Genomic DNA, 23,297 nt, shown 5'->3' on the forward strand with positions numbered 1-23,297 from the left:
ATGACCTGGGTGGCCTCTCTTACTCCCTTCTCACTCAGGACTGTTCTCAGTCCCCTGATCTTTAGAGGAGTAGGGAGCAGCACAGGACACCATTTTCACTTTCCTCTCTTGCAGATGGCTCACAACAGGGCAGAGGCAGCGAGCAGGAAAGGCAAGGGGAACTCCAGCTAGCTATTTCCAAATGCTTTACTGCAAGTTTGTGTCATGGCAGCCTCTCCCTTAAATTTAAGGCTGAATACATCCTGTGATTTTCCACCGAAATGGCTTTCTGCAAGCTTGTATTACACTTGGAATGATTTAATATGAAATATATTTTTAATAATATTGTAGCACCAAGAGGTGCTGAATAGGATAAACATAAAAGAACGCCAGAGCTAGCAATAGCCTCTGCAGTATCTTATCCACTGGGTACCCTTCTTCATAAAATCCTAGCCCAGGTTTCATTTGCCTTTGATTTAAAGAACAAATCTCTCGAGACAGTCTTCGGTACGTTTATCCAGCTCAGTGCTCTGCCCTCCGAGCGCTATCACAATACAGTGCTCATAGTTACAGCGGTGCTGCCTTCGGCGCCCGTCTGTGCTGTGGACAGCTGATATCCGAGGGGATGTGTTCATCCCTCTTCCAGCGTCTAACCACGGCTGACATACAAACCCGGCAGCGCACACACGATGACTCCAGCCTCTTTGCGGACTCATTGACATGCAGCAGAAACCCCCGTTACCATATGGAGAGTGGAGGCAGATGGATGGACATATGTATAATCTGTGTGCATCTCTGCTGATGTAAACGTCCCAGCGCAGGCATCAACACTCAAGTACATGGTTTACATTTGGGGCGCGAGAGAGTTTTTCTCCCATAAAATAAATAAAACACATTCTGAGCATCTTGGGATGAAGCCATTCTCATGCTTTCATTCTTTCCAAAGGAAAATGATTCCATATTCAGGGCACTGTGCAAACAATTAATTAGCCTAATGAAAATGAAAGGTCTAATTGCTCAGTATTATTATGATCACTGGCAGCCAGGCGTGACCAAAGAATAGGCACTGTCTTACCAGGGATAAAGCACAACTTTCTGGCTTTTTGGATATTTGGACATCTAGCAAAACAATTTTTTGGGGGAGTGATGGTGCAATTCTCCCTTACACGTGCTAAAAAGCTGGCAGCATTTGAAGACATCTGAATGAGTGGCTATACAATAAAAAAAAATGAAGAGGAAAGAGACCCAGCTGATGTGAAATGACCTGGCTGAATGGAAGTCGATAAAACTGTAACGCCTCAGTTGAATGACACGGTGGTGTCAGTCTCCTGCCGCAGACTTGACTCAGAAGATGACAGTGCTGCAACATTAAGAAAAAAATATACTTTTTAAGGAGCACACCTTTAAAGTCCAATTATCCTTAATGTAGCTCACTTTCAAATGATCTGTTGTTATCCAGCTGGAAAAGTGCTTTAAATTCATGCAGATTAATTTGCTCACTCTGGATAGGATCATGAAGAGTCAGGTTACAGGAGCTTTAAGAAACTGAACTGTTATCATTCATGCATATCTCGTAACACGTAGATAGAAAGCAGATGCTGACTGAACATTGACCTAGCCTGAGGAGTATGGGTCCAATAATTCTTCTTATAAGAAGCTGATTCTCATGGGAAAATCCCCAAGATTCAGCTTTAATTCTATTATCTGCCTCGTGCAGAGACTGGCAACCACAGACTATTCTCTAAAAACAGCGTGGTTGAAGTCTGCTCTCCTTCGCACTGCCACAGCCCCACTGACTGCATTACAGAGGGTTTCTCAGCAAGCTGGACTTTTGGTGTTTGGGGTGGGGGCAATCACAGTTTAAACTTAGCTAGGGGCACTTTTACTCTGTGCTCCAGGTTGGCACCCAGAGCTGCAGGACAGGCCCATGAAGAAGGTGTCCACACAGAATACATCCATTATAATGCAACATCAGGCACATGGGAAATAAAGTGTAACCAGTGGTGACAGGTAAGCGACTCGATTAAGGGCTTGGGATCATCCCCTGGTATAGTTCAATATTCTCAATTGATTGTGAAGGGATCAGGAACCCAAGCCTGGTCACCAAAATGAGGTGGGATGGCCCCTTTCCTCATCCTTACCACAGTACTCCAGGGGACAGTACTTCCTCTCTGTGTAATTTAATAAACTAGTGGAGAGCATGGGTAAAGCCAGACCTACATCTCTTCCAGCTCTAGGGAGACAGAGTGAGAGCAGTCCATGTATTTCCCTTGGCACAGGTATGGAAATTTCATTATGCCATCTCAGCAACTCATTGGAAAAACAGCAACACAGACTTGGTCACATGAAGGCTGATATCCACGTTTGTGCTGTGTTGCTCTTTAGGAGATAAGTTGTGTCCAAATATACTGGATCTTGAGGAAGACTGAAAAAAAAAAAGGGTGATCACAATACAGAATAGCACAATACTGTGAAACAGGTGAGAACAGAAAATACAGGTTTGTGGCTGAAGGTCACTGCACTTCACCATCGCCCTCTTAGCTTGCAAAAGTGAAATCAAGGAGAATGCATGGGTCTTCCTGAAGCCATTTCAGGCCTGTAATCATCAGTTTATGCAGCGGGTAGCAATTCTTATGGATGCTGCTGGGAACTTTGAGGCATAAAAAAATGACTGACCCAAAGATGTCATAGCAGGAATGGTCTACCAAGATGACTGAACATCCCAGCAACCTTTGTCAGGCTCGCTAACAACATTCTTAGTTGAATACAGCTGCTATTTAATTGGATACCCAGAACTGGATAGACAGCTACTCATCACCCCTTAAAGATAAAAATTAAAACCCTAACAAAACAAGGCTTTAGTTAAAATTTATTTTGCAAATCTACCAATTCATTTTATGAAAGTATGAAATCCTATGTGGTTACATTAAACAGTTACATTACAGTTGAGGTAATACAAATAAGCCACTACAAAGTTAGTTTTAGGTACTCTTGGATAACATAGATTTTACATTATTTAAAATAAAAAGAAGTCACAAAGAAGAGATAAAATAGCATTGTGATTGTCAAAGAATTTAGTTTAAAGCAAGGAAACCACTGTAGACCTTCCTTGTCCTACAAAAAGTTAAAATACAAACACTGATGTTTACTCAGTCTTTCGATGTTAATGCTCATTTAGACGCATCCAACGAATTTAAAAGCACACATCTACTCAGGATAATAAGAATAGCTCACGAGTTGTTTGGAAACCAGTGTCAGGTTCCTTTCTCTGGAAATTACATTTACTGTATAACACCACCATCATCCTTGCTTTCAGATGCATAAAAATCCCGTAATATCATTTGCAAAATACACTAGAGCTTCAAATCTGCTCTAATTTAATTCAGTGGGAGTAGGATCAGTTCCTACATTTAATAAGTACTCCTGATTTACTGAAATCCTCACAAAACAGCCTCCTTCCCAGGAATGAAATTAACTTAGCCAACAAGATACTGTAATAATTCAGGAAAGCTCCAGCAATTGACATTGCAACTGCATTTCTGAGGACCTTCATGCATGATCATTCTTTCCTCCCCACCAGCAACAGGACACACAAAGACACCAAGCAACTGTGCTTCATAAGAACTCAGAGCTACGTAAAAAAGCATAAAAATCAAAGAATAGATTGAATTAATCTAGAAACTGCTCTCTTGACACCCTTGACATCTCAAGTGTCATTTCGCTACCTGTAAGCTGCCACTTCTGACGAGACATCTGTCAATCACAAATGCATACTGCTTCTTAGGAAGCAATTCAATGGAGCTTTGATTTTGTAGCTGCACCTCTGCGTTATGTATGTAGTTGGGGACAAAATGCCCAAGATACTACTGCCACATGTAATGCAACAGTTTCACAGAAGCAAGAAGAGCTGTTTATGCGGAAAAAAAGGCAGATGCAGGTACAATCCTGATGGCCTGTGGCACAAAGAAGGTTAGAACAGGTCATTCTCTCTTGTAGCCTTCACCTCTTTACACTAGGACATCCAAAATAGTGCAAACCCTCAAATCTCCACTCATGCATGTGCAACGAACCTGCAGAGCTCATAGTACAGAAGTAAAGCCAGCAGCATCTTAGCAGGGCTTCTAAGAGAACTAGGCATTTATTCACACTTTTAACACTGATCACCTCAAAAAACTTAGACAGATCAAACAAAATTTTACAAATTTTTCACCTGGACATAAAGTGCCATCAAACTATGGAAGAAGAAAAGAAGTTACTATTGAGAGCAGTAGCCACTCTAAGTCTCTACAGAAGGCTTGATTCCCCTGAAGCAGACAAAGTTTGCTGCAGTATTGGAAATGACACAAACCTGGTGAGAACACCATTATAACTAGTCTTTTTCCTTCCTGACACTGTTCTCATCTCACACCAAAGCCAACTAGGCTACATTTACTGGTGGCAGAACCCAGATCTTTCCCCAGAAGGTAGTTTAAAATGGTAATAGACACTTCAGTTCCCCAACCTCTGACAGGATTCCATAACTATAATTTGTTCAGACCCTTTGTTACGAGCATGTATTACAACAGACGGCTCCACCCGGTTATTCCCACTGTGGCTGCTCGTTCTCCATCTCTACTCATATAAATATAATGTCAAATCCTCTTACGAATCCTGAGCAGCCATCCAGAATCACTTGTTCAACTGACATTTCTGTAATAATAAGGAAAGAAAAAAAAGAGTTGTGGGAAATTAAATGGTGCTCCTGTTGCCAAGTTGTTAAAATTATATGGCAATATGCTTCCAGTAGTTGTAAGAAATTAATTTGTGGAGTGCTTACAAGCCTTACATCTACTAAATTTCAACAGGATATAAAATGCTGTTTAAGTGATACAACTTAACAAATGTTATGGAGAAAAAAAATCAGCAATCTCCACCAAAGAGTGAAAGAAAAAACAAGATTCTCATCTGCACCCTTGATTCTTCGAGGCTGGATCTCTGTGGCTGAGGAAGCCATGTGGTAGATCCTCAGTGAAGTTCTTACGCTGTGTCCATGTGTCAGCACCCACACCTCCCTCACCTGCCACCCCTCCTCAGCAGGTAAGACAGGGCATGGGCAGTTACTCCACTCCTATAAACAGTGACTGGCAAAGAGCTCAGCCAGCCCCACCACTCACCACTCTTTTCCAGTGCCTTCTCAAAGTACTCACCAAGCAATGCGTCACTATTTTTCACCTCCTTTACCTTAATGCTGTTCAGAAAGAATTGCCTGAGACACCTGAGCTGTAGATTAACTAATTTTTAAATTTTGCCACTACATGATTACTGTCAATTCTTTTCTCACAACAATGTCAAATACAATATAAAACTTCGGATTTTCTATAGCAAGTGGAATCCAAGTCAAAAGAAAGAAAATGCCGCTACTGCTCCAGTCTGTAAGACAGAACCAGGGTAAGGCGCTTTGGCAGTCAGCACCAAGTTTAAGCAACAAGCTTTGTAACAATAATCTGCTGTCCATCAGAGCATCCACAAGTTTTCTGCAGATGCAAGGAAAACTGAGACCTCCCGGCTGTTTTCTACGCTGCTTTGAAACAGCAATAATTCACTTAATCCAGCAGCAGATCTGTTCTTTTCCTAAGTACAGTACAGTACATTTTGATAGCAACATAGAAGCACACAACATAAAACAGATTTGTTCAAGCTCACCATGGTTCCAATGGGCTACATGCACCAAGAGGCAATTCCAAATGAGCACACAATTCAGTTAATCAGGACAACACCACTAACTCAAAGGAATTCTGGCTCCACTTTGTGAAGGAAGAAAGAGTTCACAAAGGAAAAGACTTTATTGCAAGTTGTACTGCTCAGCTTAGCCACTTCTAATACAGATCACAAGTATCAGAAGGTACCGAGGAGCCAAGGACAAAGAATTCCTATTTCGTAAATAATTTAAGTATAGCAAGCTTGTTTTAAAAAGAAAAGCCACTGCACAATATTCCAATTGGCCTTCTTGAACAGACTTGAAATTGTTACATCAACACTGACAGAATATAATACAGATTTCAGTAGCAGTTCTGGCACTTCGCAGCTTGGAAAATTTGTGCATATAGGACCGAGGCAGCTTGTTTGCAGACCCTCTACTTGCAGTATCCAAGGGTCCCCTGTGCTTCTTTCACAGCTGCATATTGCTGGACTCAGCAGATGCCTTCCTCAGAAGGTGCAAACTGGCAGCTGTCATGAGAAACAGTGTCGATGCTCTGCACTTCCGACTGCGGGTGAATGGACACCTGAACGGCTATCTCTTGACCTTGTTCATTCATGGACCCATCATCTGAATCCCCAGCCGGCGAATCGCTGCGCTTGATCTCTGGGTTGCTGGGGTAAATCACAGCTTGGGTACCACAGGCTTGGGGCTGTTTTTCCTCCTCACCAACTTCATCGGGATCGTCAACTCGTACAGCCTCAAAGATCTCCTCCATGAATGCCCTGCAGTTAAGGATCAGAGGTGGAAGAGGAATGCTTCTGGCGAGCTCTTCAATGTACCGAGCAAACTCCATGGTCTTAAACTGAGTGACTTTGGCCAACTCTAGTGTTTTGGCAGATGTAATGATAGGGATACGCTTGGCTATCTCAAAAGCCTTCTGAAGCTTCTCAGCCCCTTCCGTCCTGAAGAACTCATTGATAGCCTTCTCTGTCTTGCGGAGGTGACTGCTCATCATGCACAGACGGGTTATGTTTAAAATGAGGGTGATAGCAAAGGCAACAAGGCACACAATCATGTAGTAGATACTCATGTCTCCTGAGGTGAAGATAACCCTCAGGGTGACTGTGTAATAGGAGGTGTCATTGTGATTAACAGCTGCACACGTGTATCGCCCCCGGTCAGCAAAGTTGACCTTTGTGATGTTAAGGGAATTGTCAGCAATCCTCCACCGGCCACCTGGAGATTCAAAAGAAATAAACTGAGCTAATGAAACAAAAATCCCTAGGTAAAGTAGACATACTGCCTGCTCCATCAACAACGGACAGAGCTTGGAGGTAAGCAGTTCATTTCTCGCATAATACAAAAGCACAACAAGGACTGACATTGCCTTTTCATACTTATGATGCAGAAACCATAACCCAGTTACCAATCTTACTGCTTAATAATAAATTATTCTGCATGCTCACTACTCTGGTTTTAGTCTTTCCTCTCACCTGCACTTTCTTGTGTGCTTTTCGACTGCTAGCTCTTTATGACAGAGAATCTGATTCTCAACTAGTGCTTCTCACCCACTGTGTAACACTATGTTGAAAGACTGTTCTCTATAAAGTCTAATTTTCCATACGTTACAAGTCAAAAGTCAACTGACCCATGAAAAAGATCAGAGTCTGTAAATGGCTCTGCTGGCAAAAGAGCCCAAGATTTTCTTGAGATATAGTTTTCTGCTGAGCATGCAGTGCTGATATACAAAACCCATGTAAAAAGAAATCAATAAAAGAAGCTGGCTTTATACAGTATTTCCTATGCGTTAATAACTTAAGGGGAAAACTGTTTTCATAACTCATTCTTCTAATTACTCTACTTTGAACTACTCTCCAGATGGCATTACAACTACAAAGAGGTTACTGAAGACTTAAGGCAGAAAGATGGCCTCCGAAAAGATCCTATCAATTAGCTCGATGACCTTCATTAACATTAATAGAGTGGAGAAAACCACATGCATCTCTTAAAGACATTATTTTTTGGAAATTAAAAACTACAGGGACAGAACTATAAGAGCTAATCACTAGGAAAATATATTTTCCCTCTGTAGAAAAGGGTTAAATAGCATGTATTTCATCGTTAGCCTTTACAAATTGCATTAGCTTCCAGCCTCACTGGTGCATACACCAGAAAATAAATGTACTAAGTTACCCCATGCTTTAAAAAAATCCTGCAACAAGATTAAAATACTGACTGCCAGCTGGAGAAGCAGCTGAGAATTGTATTTAATTCATGTGTTTGGAAAAACATAATATAAACCAGAGCAATAATAAATAAAAACATCAGTATCTGGTATGATGCAGATTAATTTCTTCTGTGCTGCATACTGTGATGAATCTGTGGTGCGTCATAGAAGGATGGATGGGCTAGGACAGAAGAACTCAGGTATAATTCACATGTCAGAGGGCAAAGGGCTTTGTCTTGCCTTGTCCTTAGTTCTCTGCTGTAAAAGTGGGAGGATAGGGAGAGAAAATAATAAAGTCTCGGCTTTTCAGACACTGTATAAAAGCGGAATACTGAAGAATAGAAAACGTCAGGAAAGCTCACCTTCATCCTTCTGTTCAAGCAGGTGTCCTCTGGAGTTATACCAAAGAATATATTCATACTGGCTGATGTTCAGTTTACATTCAATTAAAACACTGGTCCCCTCTTTGGCTATGATATCGTGGTGTGCTGGAGAACTGACTAAAGCCTGAGACACTGCATGAAGCGAGGCATTGAAAGACCCAAAACCAACTGTCCTGTTAAAAGCTACATTTTCCAGTGTAAATCCAATTGAAAGATCAGCACTAACAGTCAAAATTAACAGGCAATAGCTGAGCTTCATGGAAAACTGAGGAAAATTCTTTTTTCATTTAATTTGGAGAAATGAGGTCATATGATATTAAGATGTCTGTACTGGTCTGGGATATGAGAGGATGCTCTTGATTTGTTCAGTGATAGAAAGCGTCTTGGATCCAAACGTACTTTCAAGACCATCGATATTAGAAGTGGGAACTGGAAATCCAACTGAAAAAAAAAAGGAATTAAGGTTATTAATGATAGCAAGCCTCTGGCATATTCAAATTTCATTTCCAGTAAACAGATTTCGATCAGCATAATATAAATTGTCAGCCGAGAGGTTCTATATCAGAGCTTTGCTCAACACACAGTAATGAAACGAGGGTAAGAAGGCATTAGAACAGTCTTCAGTCCTCTAGATGTTCATCTTCCCATCCAAATAAATAATCTCGGGAACAATAATCATTAAGGGAAAAAGGTTTTAAAAAAAGAACAAATTGTTCAGACTACTCGAAATGCATAACTATATTTAGGGTCTGCATTGGTTAATGGAGAAAAAGTGCTTTCTTATTAGAGCAAGAAAAGCAAGAAAGGATATAATTTCTGCCTCCCTCTCCAGGAAGTGCTTTTAAGCCTGGTTTGCTAAAGTCTTTCATTTACCATCTAGAGAAAAAAACAAAGCACACGCATATCTCATTTTTAGCATTTACACATCTACTTTCTTGATTTGAGAGTCATAACTGGTGCTAGATGTCAAATACTACATAATATGCTTATAACTCCTAGTGTTGGTAAAATTCTTTTGGCAGTTATGTGCAGTCACATCAAGGAAGTTCCTCTCTGAATATCAGGACACTGATGGCTAAACACACTTCCTTTTTCGCAACCACTTGCTGCTGCTGTATTTTTGAACTCTGCTTCTTTTTTTCTCTTGTTTGTTTTGCAGTAAGTTCCTGTTGAAAATCTGTTACTTTATGCTGCTGTATCTCAGTGGTCACAACTTGTTTATCATCTTCTCTACCTAAATGCTGTCCCTTATTTCACAGCAACGTGAAAAAATGTTTTGTCCAACCATTTTTGTCTTCAAATTAAGCTGCTCTAAGTATTTTAAGACATTAGGATGCAGCCTTCAATTTTACATTCTCTGCACACTGAAAAGCCAGAATAAAACCAACTTGTAACAAAGCCAGATGACGCCAATAAGAAAAAATCTGTGATCAATTTTCCTGGAAGCCTGATTCAAGAAAATTTCTAATTCAATATGCATTCCCTGAAGTTATGGTTCCATCTAGACTGCTGCAGAGCCCTAAAACAACAATTTACAAAGCACAGAAGCCCCAAGCCAAAATGTTATCTTGAAGAACATCTCACTTCATCACATTGACTGCGTGACTTCAAATTTATCATCTTGCCTTCTACCAATAACAAATGCTAGTAGAAATGAATTTCATAAATATCACAACACAAAGGAATACATTTTCTTAATAAATATAGCAGACACTTCTCATCCTTCGAGAATCACTTGTTAACAATCTAAAGCAGACAAATTTTATGACTTAGGAAAACTAATTCAGTATAAATAAGTACAGGTGATTTGTACTAATTGTCTTTTCAGCAGAGAAAAAGTAGCATACTCAAGAATGGGAAAATTTGCAGACAACATACTACATGGACTAGGCATTTTTTTCAGTTAAAGGTAATTTGTCAGAGGTCAAACCAGATTCCAGACTTGACATTTGATGAGAAACATGTATCTGACCCATTTCTGCTGCAGCTATTGCCAAAACCAGCTTAACAAAGAAGGCAAAGACGACAGCTGTGTCAATCTCTCCTTCAAGCCTGACTACCCAACTCACCGACCAAATCCTGAAAGCAAAACTAGAAAGCAGACCTCTGCTTGTTTCCCTGCAAACAGCAATCCCTTCATCTGCCCTCTTTTTTTTTGTTTCACTGGCCCCGCTTTCTTTTTTATCGTGCCTCTTGTCCGTTCATTTAAGATGAGAACAGCACTGAGAACTTAATTATAGTGTTGTGCTGAAGAAATGACATTCCCACAGCTAAATTGTTAAACCCAGTACCAGCGCCTCTTTTTTTCTCCTGTTTTCCATCAGTTATACTTGAGGGAAAGTGCTGCTGAGTTCTGCCTCGGCAGAACAGCGTCCCAGCTACAGCAACTGCACAGGTTGGAAAAAAAACCCCAATACTAAGGTTGCTGCTGATCAGCAACTACTCTGATGTTTGAAGGAGTGATTCTAACCTCCCTCTTTAGAGTATGCCTAGTATTTTCAGAGTGTTTCAGAGCCTTCAGAAAGCTGCTGACAACTGACTAGCTTGTTTCAGTAACCTTGCACAGATTTCTTAAAGGCAGGCTGCAGACAGTCAGCAGTTTGGGGACTACTGACATTTGGATTGCAGAAGTCGTCGTTTGAGGGTCTGACACAGCTCTTGCTAGCAAGTGAAGCGCAGTGGTTACAGATCTTCAACACACATCGCTCAACCACACAGTTCAACCACTGCGCTTAATAGCTTTTGCATGCATCAGAACTTGACTTAACAGCATCTGATGCACTTAAAACTGATGACAGTGAAGACAAACAGTCACATTCAGTACTGACTCAAAGGCACAGAATAACTTAGTCTTCTAAAACAATAACCTCCCAACCCATAATGTTTTAGATTTACTAAAGAACAATTCCAGTACCTTCTGTACTTTGCCCATGTTACTGCAATTTTAAATTATTAAATTTAAATCGTTTCATTTCCAAGCATCTGTGACACTCCTCCTAAAATGACATTAGTAACTTCAGTCAATTCTTTAACACAAGAAATGCTAAGCAATGTTCTCCCCTGTAAGAATAAGGTAATTATCTTCAGTAATTGCGTATGCTCTCACTATGTTTGCATTGAGTTTGCATAATGTATAAAACATTGGTGATGGGTCATTGAATTTTACTATTAGACTCTTCGAGGTCTGATTTATTATAAATTGTTTGTCAAATTTCCCTTTTGGAAAAGCCATTACTGCTAAGCAGACAATGATCTTTCACTGCCGAGTGCTGGCAAAAGTGAAACAATTTGTGAAATCTGTATTCTTCAACCATCACACTTACGCAAAACAGCTACTGGAGCTGATAAAGGATTCAAAAATGATAAAGCATGAACAGAGCCAACACCAGTTCTTCAAGAAAGTATTAAGCCCAAGCACGACACAACGTGCAACACAGAAACTGGCTGTTTTACAACCGAACCCAAAGCTGAGCTCAACATATTTAACCTTTATGAAATCCTAAATTGTATCAACAAATAGCAGTCGAAAGATAAAAACCCATGATGCATATGCTTGTATGAGTCATCTTTGGCTCTTATCCTGAAAAAGTGCATCTGCATTTAAGTTAAGAGCACTACAAGTAATCTCACTGAGGTTGATGGAAGTACTGATAGTGCTTCAAATTACACATATTAATAAGGCACTGCAAAATCGGGGCCCAAAAAGTTGCAAGTTATATGGCTTCGCACTTGCTGCTCATAACACCATTGCATACTTGGAGAAAAGCAATAAACTGAGATACACCTGGCAAACCCCAGTCTCACCAGCTGCTGCTTCTGGCACACGACATGGAAATGCATTGTGACATTTACAAGCTAACTGGTAATAACAAACACTAAGCAAATCTAAGTGGATCACTTTTGCACCTTCTTAATTGCTGTGTGATGCCTTGCAGAAACAAGGCTTCTGTGACTATCCTGTGACGCCTCTCTGACCCTCTTTCAAATCAGGAGCCGCGCATGGCAGAGCCCTGGAGAGATCTGCTCCTGGGAAGTTTGTGAATAGAGATGACACAGTCTTGACAAGAGCCCTTACTGGCGTTCCCAGTGCAAGAGAGACCGCAAGGAGGGCTCACCTTCTGCCAGCAAGAGTGAAGGCTCCACTTGGAGCTGCACCCACAGCCCAAAACCCAGTGTGAAGAGCACATCTGCAGAGGAGCAACGTGGATCTCATCCACGACACATGGTGCTCTGCCCTGTGCGCAGCCCCTCAGCTGCCCAACACGGGTCACAAGGCAGCTGATGAAGGTCTCGGGAATGACTGGACACGAAAACAAGCACTTTACCTCTGTGGGCTAAAACCGATCAGGCACAAAACTCCGCGGAAGGGGAACCGTGTCCCTCGCGGCCCCAGATGTGCCCATGTTCGCCTGTGGAAAGGCCCCGTTCAAGGCGGCGGAAAGCGAGGCTTACAGCACCCCCTCCACCCCTCCCCGCAGCCGAGGAGACCCAGGCCTGACGTCAGGCCGAGATACAGAACACTCCCCCTTCTCCCCCCCAGCATTTCTACGCCAAAACAGTGAGGTAAAGCACAGTCCGCCGCCTTCTCCCGCAGCAGTGGTGAGACCCTGCGCGCCGCTGCACCATTCCCCCCTCGCTCTGACGTCGCCAGGCACGCCCTGGCGTCACCGCAACGCGGTGAGGTAGCGGTAAACGCCGCTCTCACCGGGACGAGAGTGGCCGGGCCCACCCGCACCGCTGCTGCCGCCACCGCCAGCAGGACGTGCTTCCCCTTCCGGTCTGGATCGCATTTCCGGCGTCAGCCGGCGGGGGCCACTCTGCGCCTTGCCTCGATGGTTTCCGTCCGCCCAGTGTGGGAGGAGACATAAGCCAGCGGGTACCGCTCTGTGCCTCGCCTCGATGGTCACGGTCCGCCCGCTGAGGGGGGAGCGTGGCGCTGGCGGCACGGCCCAGCGGGTGAGGGGGGACCGGGGTGGGAGGAGAGGAAGCACAAGGGGCTCGAAGGGGCTTTCTGTGGGACGGGGAGCTCCAGGAAGAGGGGGTGTTGGGGCCTTTGGGGGCAGTGCTGGGGCAGGGGTCTGCCATGGGGAGGCTGTGGGGCCTTGTGTGGGGCAGGACTCCTGTGGGGACTTTAGGGACCCTGGGCTCACCTGTGGGGCTGCAGTCCCGAGGAGGGGTTATGGGTCCCCGGGGAAGTGGAGGTGCGGGCAGAACCCTGGGGTTGGAGGGTGCAGGGGGTGACCCGGGGGGGCCAGTGAGGGGCCCCGGGTGGGTTTGGCCCCGTGGAGGGAGAATCGGGGGCCGGTGGGAGCCGATCGCAGCTGGCAGGGCCGGGAGGGTGGGGTTGCTGTGCGGTCCCACGCGGGGTCCCAGGGAAATGGGATGGAGGTCACCGTCACCCGGAGCTGCCCATCCCACAACGTTGGCCTCCTCCGTCGCTTAAAGCCAGCAAAATCCTGTTCTGAGGGTAGCTGCGTTGATGACATCAGTGGCCACTTCTCCGGGGTGTTTCATGCCAGTAGTGATACTGGGGGTCTGTGGAGTGCTCAGCCTGTCCCTGCCCCAGAGCTGGTGAGGTACTGCCAGAGAAGCCAGGAGGAGGGAGAAACCTCTGCCCTTGTGAGTTGCAGCGTGGCAGCCCTGTTTACAGGCACCGTCATCCCTGGTGTGCAATGTCAGGGCTGGTTGCTCAGGCACGTGGAGCCTATTTCACATACTGGGTGGTGTTAGTGCCCTGGTGAAGCTCAGCCTGAAATACAGAAATGAACCAGTTGCTGCTTTCCTACCTGCCTGCCTTCTGACATATATCCCCATTTGTATCTGACGCCCTTCAAAGCAGCTATCCCAAGCAATTTGTTTTCACTTTGTTTTGGTGAAGCAAGTAATGGATTTAATTATATGAGGATGTTTTGTAGTTTTCATTTGCTTTTCCGAGCTAGCAGCTTGTTTCTTTCTTGTGGAGAGGGCGTGTCAGTTAGATAAAGCTACGTGTTGTGGGACTTTAAACTTCCAAGTATGACATTTCTTCCAGGCAGACGTGACTTGGTGTACATACTGTGCTTAAAAACATACTCTGTTCATGTGGGTATATCTGGCAACATGAAAGGTTTTCTGTCTTAGTTGTGTTTAATTATTTAAAACACAAATGTGATGCTTTTGAACTAATGTCAAAATGTACAAGGGAGTGATTATTTTATCTGCTTTGCTCTCTGTGGATGTTTGTAGTCATGTCTGAGAAAGACAGCAGTGAAAATCTGAAAGAAGAAACCTCTTACGGAGATGAAAATGAAGAGAAAGCAGAGGAACTTGGCTGCACAGAGAGCAGTGAAGAGAGAGACCAAGAGCCTGAGCCTGTGCCTATGACTCGGAAAAGACCTGAACCGAAACCCCCAAGCCAGCCTGCTGCCATAGAAAAGCCCACAGCTGAAACCCTTAAGGTATGTTTCTGTACTAGCTCTGAATGACGTGACTTCACGTTTCACGGCCTTGAGCACAGAAGAATTCTGAGCATAAGCCCCATTCCTTTTCTGAAAATTTAAATTGCTGTTTATCTGAAAAGAAAAAGCTGCTGAAAAGTTAAACATCACAGACTGCTTGTGTTTCTCTCCTCACAGTAATACTTGCATTGCTCTCTTCTGCTTTTTTTTCATTAAAGGTCTCAGATTCTCCTGCTGCGGTACAGACAGGATGGGGGTACTGGGGTAGCTGGGGGAAATCTCTTCTCTCAACTGCGTCTGCTACTGTAGCTACTGTAGGTAAGGCTCTCTCTGATATTTGATAAATATTTTAAACCATGCTTCATGTCTCAAGCTAGTGCTTTTGAGCTTGTTTCTAGAGAAGAGGATTTCTGCTATAGTAAGAATTATTGGAAAAATGTCAAGATAATTGTACAGGGTAAAGGGAAGAACTCATACCAAAAGGTACAGTGAGATTAAGGAGATATGCACAACCAAGATTACTTTCATGTTTTTGAGGTGTTTACATAGTTTTCAGCTGATATTTACAACTTGATTTAAAATCTGAGATGAAACCCAAGTTCCTTATATTGGCAAGCAAGCTGGATGGTAATAGGTTTTAGTGCGGAGTAAACTGTATTGAACAGGAGGAATCTAGAATAATAAAAACCAATATGCAGCCCTAATCCTGTTTCTGTTCTGATTTCTGCTGTATCTCATGGTTAAAGTTATATTGCTGTCTTCTCTAGGTCAAGGTATTTCAAATGTCATAGAAAAAGCAGAAACCACCCTTGGGATCCCCAGTCCTACTGAAATATATTCAGAGACTAGAGATGCTACAAGAGGTCAGTTTTTATTGCATAAAACCAACACTGAAATGTTTCTTATAATGTAATCAGTCCCAGACCAACATCACCTTACTCTACATTTTGCATAATGAGGTTGATATCTCTGTGCTAAAATAATTGTCTATTGCTTACTTTTGTTAGCTCTGAAAAGTGGGTAGGAAGAGAATGCCGAGTCTCTCCCTGGTCCTGGCCGATGCTTGTTGTTTGTTGATTTTCCCCACTCTGCATCTGACAGGATCTTTTGGGAGTGAGGAAGTTAATTGTCTGCCTTCTAATGCAGGAAGTGGGGATCCTGGTGCTGGCAGCACGGATGCAGTTGATGATGGCAGTTCCTTTCCTATTGCTGGGGCTCTTGGAGTCTTATCAACCATCTCTACTGCTGTCCAAAGCACAGTGAGTGAGTTGGGAATGCAGGAGAGAATGGGTTTAGGAGAGTGTTGGGGTTTTTACCTTTTGTTGAAACATCATAAGATATATTTTAAGTTTGACTTTCGTGGGATGCGTCGTGAAAAACTGTTTCAACCTCCAGAAAACCTTTACTCTGTGCCTTGCTTCTAACTGGCACTTTGTGTAAGTTGTGTCAAATTTTGATAGTTCTGTATTAAATGTTGATATATAACCAAAAATCCAAACGGTGGACTCCAGGGTGCTTGCATTCCTGTGCATGTCACCTCTGTACTCTGTTGTCTTTGCTCCTTTCCTTTAGAGTAGTCAGGTAAATGCAGGGTCAGACTCATTCCTAGAGTATTTTCACTGATTTCCACAGAAATGTCTAGAGATGAAATCTATTCTCCTCTTCAAAAACTTCTGTAAAACTAGCCCAAATTGCTTGGAAATCAGCTTGCTTCTGTGACCATGAGAAATGCACTTCAAAGGAACCCATTACCCTTAGAAACTGTGCTTTTGTGATCTGCTGTCTTGTCAATTTGCCCATGAATCTGAAAGCGCCGCAGTGGAAAGCTTGCTACTGCTTCTAAGACTTGAACAAGAGTTAGCAACCAAAACCCGCAGGGCTAGTGTTTTCTGATTGGAAAGATGAGAACTAAATACTTTAATGTGCTAAGAACCCGCTTGTTCACAAAATAAGGATGTATTTCTCATCAGATTGCTGCAGCTGTCTGTGTGTTATATTAAACTGTTGGATGATAGTACGTTGCAGTTGTTTCCGTGTGTTTCTGTGGCAATTAGGGTTGAATTTTAGGGTGGCAAGAACCAATATGTCTTTTATGTGAGTGTCTGGCATAACTTTGCTAATATAAATCCCCTAATTCAGTTTCTCAAATTGTATAGTCTTCTGTGAATTTTACATGCTGTCTATATCCAAATCTGATTCCTAGGGAAAAACTGTTATTACTGGGGGTCTGGATGCATTGGAATTCATCGGGAAAAAAACAATGGATGTCATAGCTGAGGGAGACCCTGGATTCAAAAAAACAAAGGGCCTAATAAGCAGAACCTCTACATTATCTCAGGTATGGCAGTTCCGTGTTGTCTCCTCATTGGTTTCTCTTATTTCTTCCTCCTTTTGTGGTCTTGTCATTAAGCAACCCTTTTCATTATTGAATCAAAAACCTTCTCCTCCCATATTCTGTATTTTCTGGTGCTGGCCTCAGTCCTGTGCTTTTCTTTTTCAGGTCTTACGAGAGGCAAAGGAGAAAGAAGAGCAGCAGACAGCTACTGAGGTTACCATGGCTACAGAGAAGAAAGCCCATTATGGGTTACTGTTTGATGAGTTTCAGGGTCTTTCGCATCTGGAAGCCTTAGAGATGCTTTCCAGAGAAAGTGAATCAAAGGTAATGGCCTTGAGCAATTTGCCTTCTATTTTGAGTTCAGCTGAGCAGAGGGAAAAAGGGATGAGAAATATATGTATATACATGTAAAATCAAGTGCTCAGAACTTGCTATAAGATGACAGATTACACAACTTTGCTTTGACCCCTGCATTATGATCTGGTGCTTACCTTGGGAGTGTTATATCCTGTCCTCAGCCCCTACAGCCATGTTCTTTACCCAGTTACCCTCAGTTCCTGCATGTCTTCAACAGCTTTTCACAAGTAACTCTCTCCTCATATCCACGTGTTTGCTACCTTGCTCTGGAAAAGAGGAAAGTATAGTAAGCACAGCACAGGTTGTCCTGTCTAGTCTTGGGGAGGGAGGAGGGCAGATCAACATGAAATTTCAGCAGTCGTTCACTTTTTTTATGAAAGAAATTTGAATTCTCCCCAAGAATCCATTATTACCTATCAGGGCTTCACAAATAGGTCTGTTTCCTCCTTCCTGTAGGAAAATACTACTTTCTAATTAACATCAGTGTTAGATGTTTTCATGTGTATTGTAAACCAGCGCTGCATCTTCCATCCTGTTTCTTTTTCTTGTTGGATTTATAATTCTTCCTTTGGCTGTGCTGCCCTTAACTAGGTGAAGTTGGTTCTAAATGCTCTCTCTGGAGAAGAATTGGACATGTTGAAAGAGGAAATGGAACAGCTCCAAGAAGCCTTTTCTTTACCTGAGTTCTTTGAAGAAGAAGAGGAAGAAAAGCAGGGTAAGAGAGCCCTAGATTCTGGAAGGAGAAGCTCGTTCTCAATGAAATTCTCACTGTAGAGCCAAGCAGCCCTGATCACTAGCAATGGCCATGATGCCAAAGTTATTCTTTAGCTGGATGCTTAATCCTAAAGCTGTCTGTGGCCAGGAGCATGTCTGGAAAGCTGCTGTGCATTAATTCTGTACCAGAAACAATTACTTGCTGGAGGAGGATTAGAGTTGTTTGACTCCTGGGCAGCTCATACAACTGACCTTGAGCGAAGATGCGAATTTAAAGAGATGCTGACTACTTTCCCTGACCACAAGGGAAAGACTGTGAATGGAGTTGACCAACCTGTGGGATAGCAAAAAGCCTTTTAAATTGTTTTTTAATTAAGAGAGTTAGAGACACACATCAAAAGACTCGGAGGTGCCTCTATAGACAAGAACCATCTGATTCTTTGAGGCTTATGCAGATTTAAATGTAAATTTCTTGCATTGCGTTTACCTAAATGGCACATCGGGGAGGGCTTACACACCTGCATTTGCTATCATTTAACGTTTAATGTATCTTTTATATTTGCATATGATAGATCTTGCCGCCTTCCCCCTGCTGTTAACATCTGCCCTGCTGTTTATAGTTACACTCTCCAAGGTGATGCTCAAGTTAGTGCATTATAAAATACTGCCTGTAGAAAAGTAAAAAATGAAATTACCTTAGCTACAAATCTACAACAGAGAAAGCGAAAGCTGACTGACTTTCTGGTACTGGTGTCTACACCTTTTCAGAACTTGCCTTATAAATTGTGTTTAAAAAAAACAGGTTTGATACATTCTTGCCTGAGGTGATAATTCAGAGAGAAATAAAGGAAACGGTTGACAGACTTGTGCAGACTAATTGTGCATTGAGGTACGGCTTATTCCTGTATCTGTCCGTTGTGTGGATTCTTTAACCTTTCCTGTCCTTTAGGGGATGAAGAGTTTACAAAAGAAGTAACAGAGTTGTTTTCAGAACTGTGTGTTTCCTCAAAGCCAGACAAACTCATCATGGTGAGTTATTTATCATCTTCTAAAAGCTGGAGAGATTCCTCACGGGAACTGCTTCTCAGTCCTGCTTTGCTTGTGAAAATATCAAATATGTGAAAACAAGTCCTGTTTTAGATCCTTTGATAACGGTAGGCAAGAGATGAGCCTTTTCCTTTGACTTAATGGGGCAAAATCATGTTGTGTAACGTCTTTGGCTCTGAATCTGTAGACACCAGTGTGTCTTTGCATTGTTGCTGGGCAGTAGTAAGCAGTGGCAAAAATAACGAGGAGTGGTAAGCTTTAAGGCACAACAGTGAAATCAAGTTGTTATGAGGTAGAATTGTGTTTCTTGCCTTTGTTTCACTACCCTTCAGGTCCACCAAGTGGCAGCAGCATTCTGCAGGCATACTTTTATAAAGCATCTCTGTTAGTCGTGTTCTCACTGATAAACTCTAGCACTCAGTGCTAGAGAAATGACTGCCCTCAACTACATCCATACAGCCAGCCTTCTACAAAGTCCTGAAGGTGCTTGGTTCATTTGCCCTGGTTCTCAATAGCTCAGGAGTCGTAGCTGTTTCCTTCCTCTAGAGACATCTAACAGTACATGTTTTGTGGTGGGCAAGGGGGCTTCATTCCAGTCATTAAATTCTATGGCACATCCTCATACAGGTGAGGACATCTGCTTGTGACTGGATAACACGATTCAACAGTAGTCTTCCAAAAGAAGAAAATGAGAGTGAAGAAAAACGAGAAGTAGAATCCAAAGGTGGTGACGGTGATGCTAAAGAATCAGTAGAGGTAATTGAGTAATGAAGGAAGAAAATGTCTGACCACAGGGTGTTTATCTGACTGCTAAGTTACAGTTGTGATTCTCAGAGTTTATGGGTTTCTATTTCTGTGCGGATTCTGAGGTTTGAAAGGGCAGTGTAGTGATAGTACGTTGTGTGATTTACTTATTTTAAATAATAAAAGCTGCTAGTTTTTGTATGGTATGGAGAATCTTTTTAACTTTTGCAGGATATTCATGCGTTTGCCATAAGGAGTCTGGCTGAACTGACAGCATGCTCCATCGAAATGTTTCACAAAACTGCAGCTTTGTTTCTACATGGTGAGAAACAAGAGGTGACCCCCACAGAGAGAGCCAAGTCCCTTTCACAGTAAGCTCATCTCTTAGTAAATGGGTAGAATGTAATTACTTAGATGCTGATTAAACTGCATAATGATTCTTTGTGGATCCATGGGATGCAAGGCATATTCTGCATATGTGTTCGAAGTTGCTATGGGTGGCATTGCTATGTCCCAGCAGAATTCAGCTGTCTCTTCCTTTTCCAGCTTAAAGACATTTCTTGGTAAGAAAGAGGAAACCCTACTTGAAATCTTTTATATAGCCAAGAATGTTTGCAGTAACCTTGTGCTAGTTAGCAGAAAAACATTTACAATATGATAAAGCAGTTGTGTAAAAGTGATTCTTAATTACATCTTTGTTAATAATTTAGTATGTTAGGTACGTGATATTGTAAAACTACTGCAACTAATTAGTAGATTGCTCTTGCCAATAATGTGTAACACGAGATTTTTCTTTTATGTCAGGAGAAACTTGGCAAGTGCATGAAATATGCAGTACTTTCTAATTCAGAAAATGATGCTTGTCAGTAAAAAAAAAACAAGTTAGTCCTGTTCTTGAATAGATGTGTCTGTCCTCTGAATGCTGTTTCATATCTTCAGCTTTAACCATTTATTTTTCCTTCATTTCCTTGGGCCTCTTCTGGATCTTCTTACACTGTTTCTATGTCAATTTTGTTTTAATTTAGCTTTATATGCATGAAAGCAAGGTATTTGTGGTTTAGAGGAATGCTAGAAGAACATTATTCTTGTATACTGTATTTACTACATGGTTTTTCCACTCTTCTTCCACAGAATGACAATTTTGCTGTGTAAAGAACTGTCATCTTTCTCTAAAGAGTTTACTACGTGCTTAACAACTGCAGGGGTAAGAGTTACCACCATAGTTCTTAGGAAGGACATGTGGTTAGTTGATTACAGTCTTGGAATCTTCACCACACAGTGGTTTTTGTGTTCGCACATTTATATATACGATTTTTTGCCCTGTGAAGTGATCACCTAGGTCAGTGTCACCCAAACTGTGGCAGCTGCATGTGTGCAGAGTGTTTGAATGCCTTCTGCTGTATGCAGCCTGGTACAGAGTGGAGGTGGGAATCGGTGCTGACAGTACTTAAGGGGATAGGAGAAATTAGGGGGTTTGATCCTGTTGTGGATTTTCCAAAACACTCAGGTGCTATTGAAGATAATGTCATTATCTCTAAATTCTCTAGTTGTCCACAGTTCATTTGAAGGTGTTAAGTGTGTGTTCGTATACCAGTGGCTCTGGGCGTATGTGGGTTACTTTGTTGTTCTTTGCATGCCACAGGGCAGGCCCTCTGCAGCTTGTGACTTAGCTTTGCTGCAGCCAAGGGAGTAGTGGTGATTTTGAACTTAGTGAGGATTTAGATTTATCTTGCTTGAAGAAATGTGATCAAATTTTCAATCAGGATAATATATGTCTGATCTCTGCAGGTTGAAGAGAAAGCAGATGTGCTTAATCCCTTAATCACTGGAGTGTTTTTGGAGGTCAGTTATGCTGAAGTTAAAACTTTAAGCTAATACTTAAAAAATAAGTATGCTGGGTTTTTCCACTTCAGTATGCTTATGCGTGCCAAGTTCTCTAACCTATGGTCTAAGATTCTGCTTACCTCTCTAATAACTTAAAAGGTTTAATAAATGTCTGTAGGTTTGCACAAGACATGAGTAATTTAGTAAAGAGTGAGCCTTGTGTGGTCTCAGCTGGCAGTTATGCTGGGTCAGAAGACACATATTAAATTCAGCAGTCTGGATTTCTAGAATTTAAATGTCCAAAGTCAAACCTTAGACAAGCTTATAAATTAGCATGCAGGAGTCCCAACACTTTCCAGCTGCTATGTTGGTTCTCAATGCTTGTAAACTACTGAAGTGTGGTAGGAAATAGATGTTTCATGTTGGTGTGTTTTTCCTTCCTTCTACAACTTGCTTATGCTTTACTTTGAAATAAAATCCCCTCATCTATTATCAAAAACAGTAACCTACATTTGGATGGCACCAGATCTTGTTTGGCAGTTTTTAAGCCACTTACTTTTTTGCCCAGTGGCATAAAGCCCCTCAAAAACTTAATATTAAATTTATTTCTAGGATGAAGACTTAAAATCCAAGCAGTAGGCTTCTGTTTATATGCATTAATCAATGCTCTTTGAAATAAGTATGTCATTAGTAAAGCTGATTGGTAGCATAATTATTCATGTGTGTATTTTGATTTTTGTTTTCTTAGGCTTCAAACAGTGCTTCATATATCCAAGATGCCTTCCAGCTATTACTGCCTGTACTGCAGATCTCTCTTATTGAGGCTCGAACGGAACTATCACAGCAATAAAAATCCTTCCAATTAAGAACTTTTTGACCTTCCTACTTCATAGTTTCCATGCTGGAAATGATGTAATGGCTGTTATTAAAGGGAAAAAGATTAACTCCGATCGTTGCTGCTGCAAAAATGGTGATTAAGTGCAGTCTGGCAATGACAGCTCTTACAGCACATTGTGAGATGTGATTAGCATAGTCCAGGCTGGTGGACGACATGACAGACTTAAAGTGCAGATTCTTTCTCTGTTTTCATGGACTGTCTATACCTTTTCACTGAAATCCCTCTGCTGTACGTGTTAACGAGCTGGGATCTCTAGACTGTGAAGACAGTGCTGGGAAAAGAGTAGCAGCTGGCTAGTTAAAGAGCTAGCTAAAATCATGGTGTGATTTTTAAGTCAGAGAGACGTAATTAGATTCCTGATAGGTCTGTGTTGGTGTTGAAGTGAATATTGGAAAGGAGGGGCAAGAAAAGGCAAGTATTTGTGATTGCAAACCTTGCAGTTCCTAGGCTGGAAAGAATAGAGCGAAGGGGATTCCTTATTGAGCCATCACTGCTAAAGAGAAGCCTCGGCTTCCTGTTAATGAGTTGGGGATGTGGGATGGGAAATCTCACTAGGGTGCTGTTTCTCATTCTCTTGCAGAGTGCTTGCTTCAGCACGAGCTGGAAAAATGCTGATCTGGCCCTAAGAATGTGGGTACTTTCTTTATAGCAATAAATGAGAACTGGCTAAAA

At 42.1% G+C, this 23,297-nt stretch overlaps 2 protein-coding genes across 3 annotated transcripts; one reads left to right on the plus strand and one right to left on the minus strand.

Moving 5' to 3' along the window:
• Nucleotides 1–2,831: 2,831 nt before the first annotated feature.
• MFAP3 (microfibril associated protein 3) lies at nucleotides 2,832–13,115 on the minus strand. 2 transcript variants are annotated; one of them, XM_054079410.1, is made up of 3 exons: nucleotides 12,975–13,115; nucleotides 8,249–8,710; nucleotides 2,832–6,895 (listed from the first exon to the last, which is right to left on the minus strand). In XM_054079410.1, the coding sequence occupies exons 2-3, from the start codon at nucleotides 8,526–8,528 to the stop codon at nucleotides 6,150–6,152; spliced, it is 1,026 nt and encodes a 341-aa protein (XP_053935385.1). In that variant the 5' UTR covers nucleotides 8,529–8,710; nucleotides 12,975–13,115; the 3' UTR covers nucleotides 2,832–6,149. The 2 variants fall into 2 exon arrangements, with proteins under 2 accessions (XP_053935385.1, XP_053935386.1); XM_054079411.1 differs by lacking the exon at nucleotides 12,975–13,115 and adding an exon at nucleotides 12,595–12,739.
• Nucleotides 13,083–23,136, plus strand: FAM114A2 (family with sequence similarity 114 member A2). Its single transcript, XM_054079409.1, has 14 exons — nucleotides 13,083–13,225; nucleotides 14,495–14,706; nucleotides 14,925–15,024; nucleotides 15,474–15,569; nucleotides 15,853–15,965; nucleotides 16,910–17,044; nucleotides 17,207–17,365; nucleotides 17,990–18,113; nucleotides 19,062–19,141; nucleotides 19,787–19,915; nucleotides 20,135–20,274; nucleotides 21,035–21,107; nucleotides 21,692–21,745; nucleotides 22,476–23,136. The coding sequence occupies exons 2-14, from the start codon at nucleotides 14,497–14,499 to the stop codon at nucleotides 22,575–22,577; spliced, it is 1,515 nt and encodes a 504-aa protein (XP_053935384.1). The 5' UTR covers nucleotides 13,083–13,225; nucleotides 14,495–14,496; the 3' UTR covers nucleotides 22,578–23,136.
• Nucleotides 23,137–23,297: the final 161 nt, after the last annotated feature.

Source organism: Cuculus canorus, chromosome 14, assembly GCF_017976375.1.
Source record: "Cuculus canorus isolate bCucCan1 chromosome 14, bCucCan1.pri, whole genome shotgun sequence".
NCBI lineage: Eukaryota > Metazoa > Chordata > Aves > Cuculiformes > Cuculidae > Cuculus > Cuculus canorus.

Coding starts and splice junctions, on each gene's coding strand:
- MFAP3 (XM_054079410.1), bottom strand. CDS start 8,528: ATGAAGCTCAGCTATTGCCTGTTAATTTTGACTGTTAGTGCTGATCTT. Junction 6,896..8,248: donor GCTTGAACAGAAGGATGAAG/GTGAGCTTTCCT, acceptor TTGAATCTCCAG/GTGGCCGGTGGAGGATTGCT.
- FAM114A2 (XM_054079409.1), top strand. CDS start 14,497: ATGTCTGAGAAAGACAGCAGTGAAAATCTGAAAGAAGAAACCTCTTAC. Junction 14,707..14,924: donor CCACAGCTGAAACCCTTAAG/GTATGTTTCTGT, acceptor TTTTCATTAAAG/GTCTCAGATTCTCCTGCTGC. Junction 21,746..22,475: donor TCACTGGAGTGTTTTTGGAG/GTCAGTTATGCT, acceptor TTGTTTTCTTAG/GCTTCAAACAGTGCTTCATA.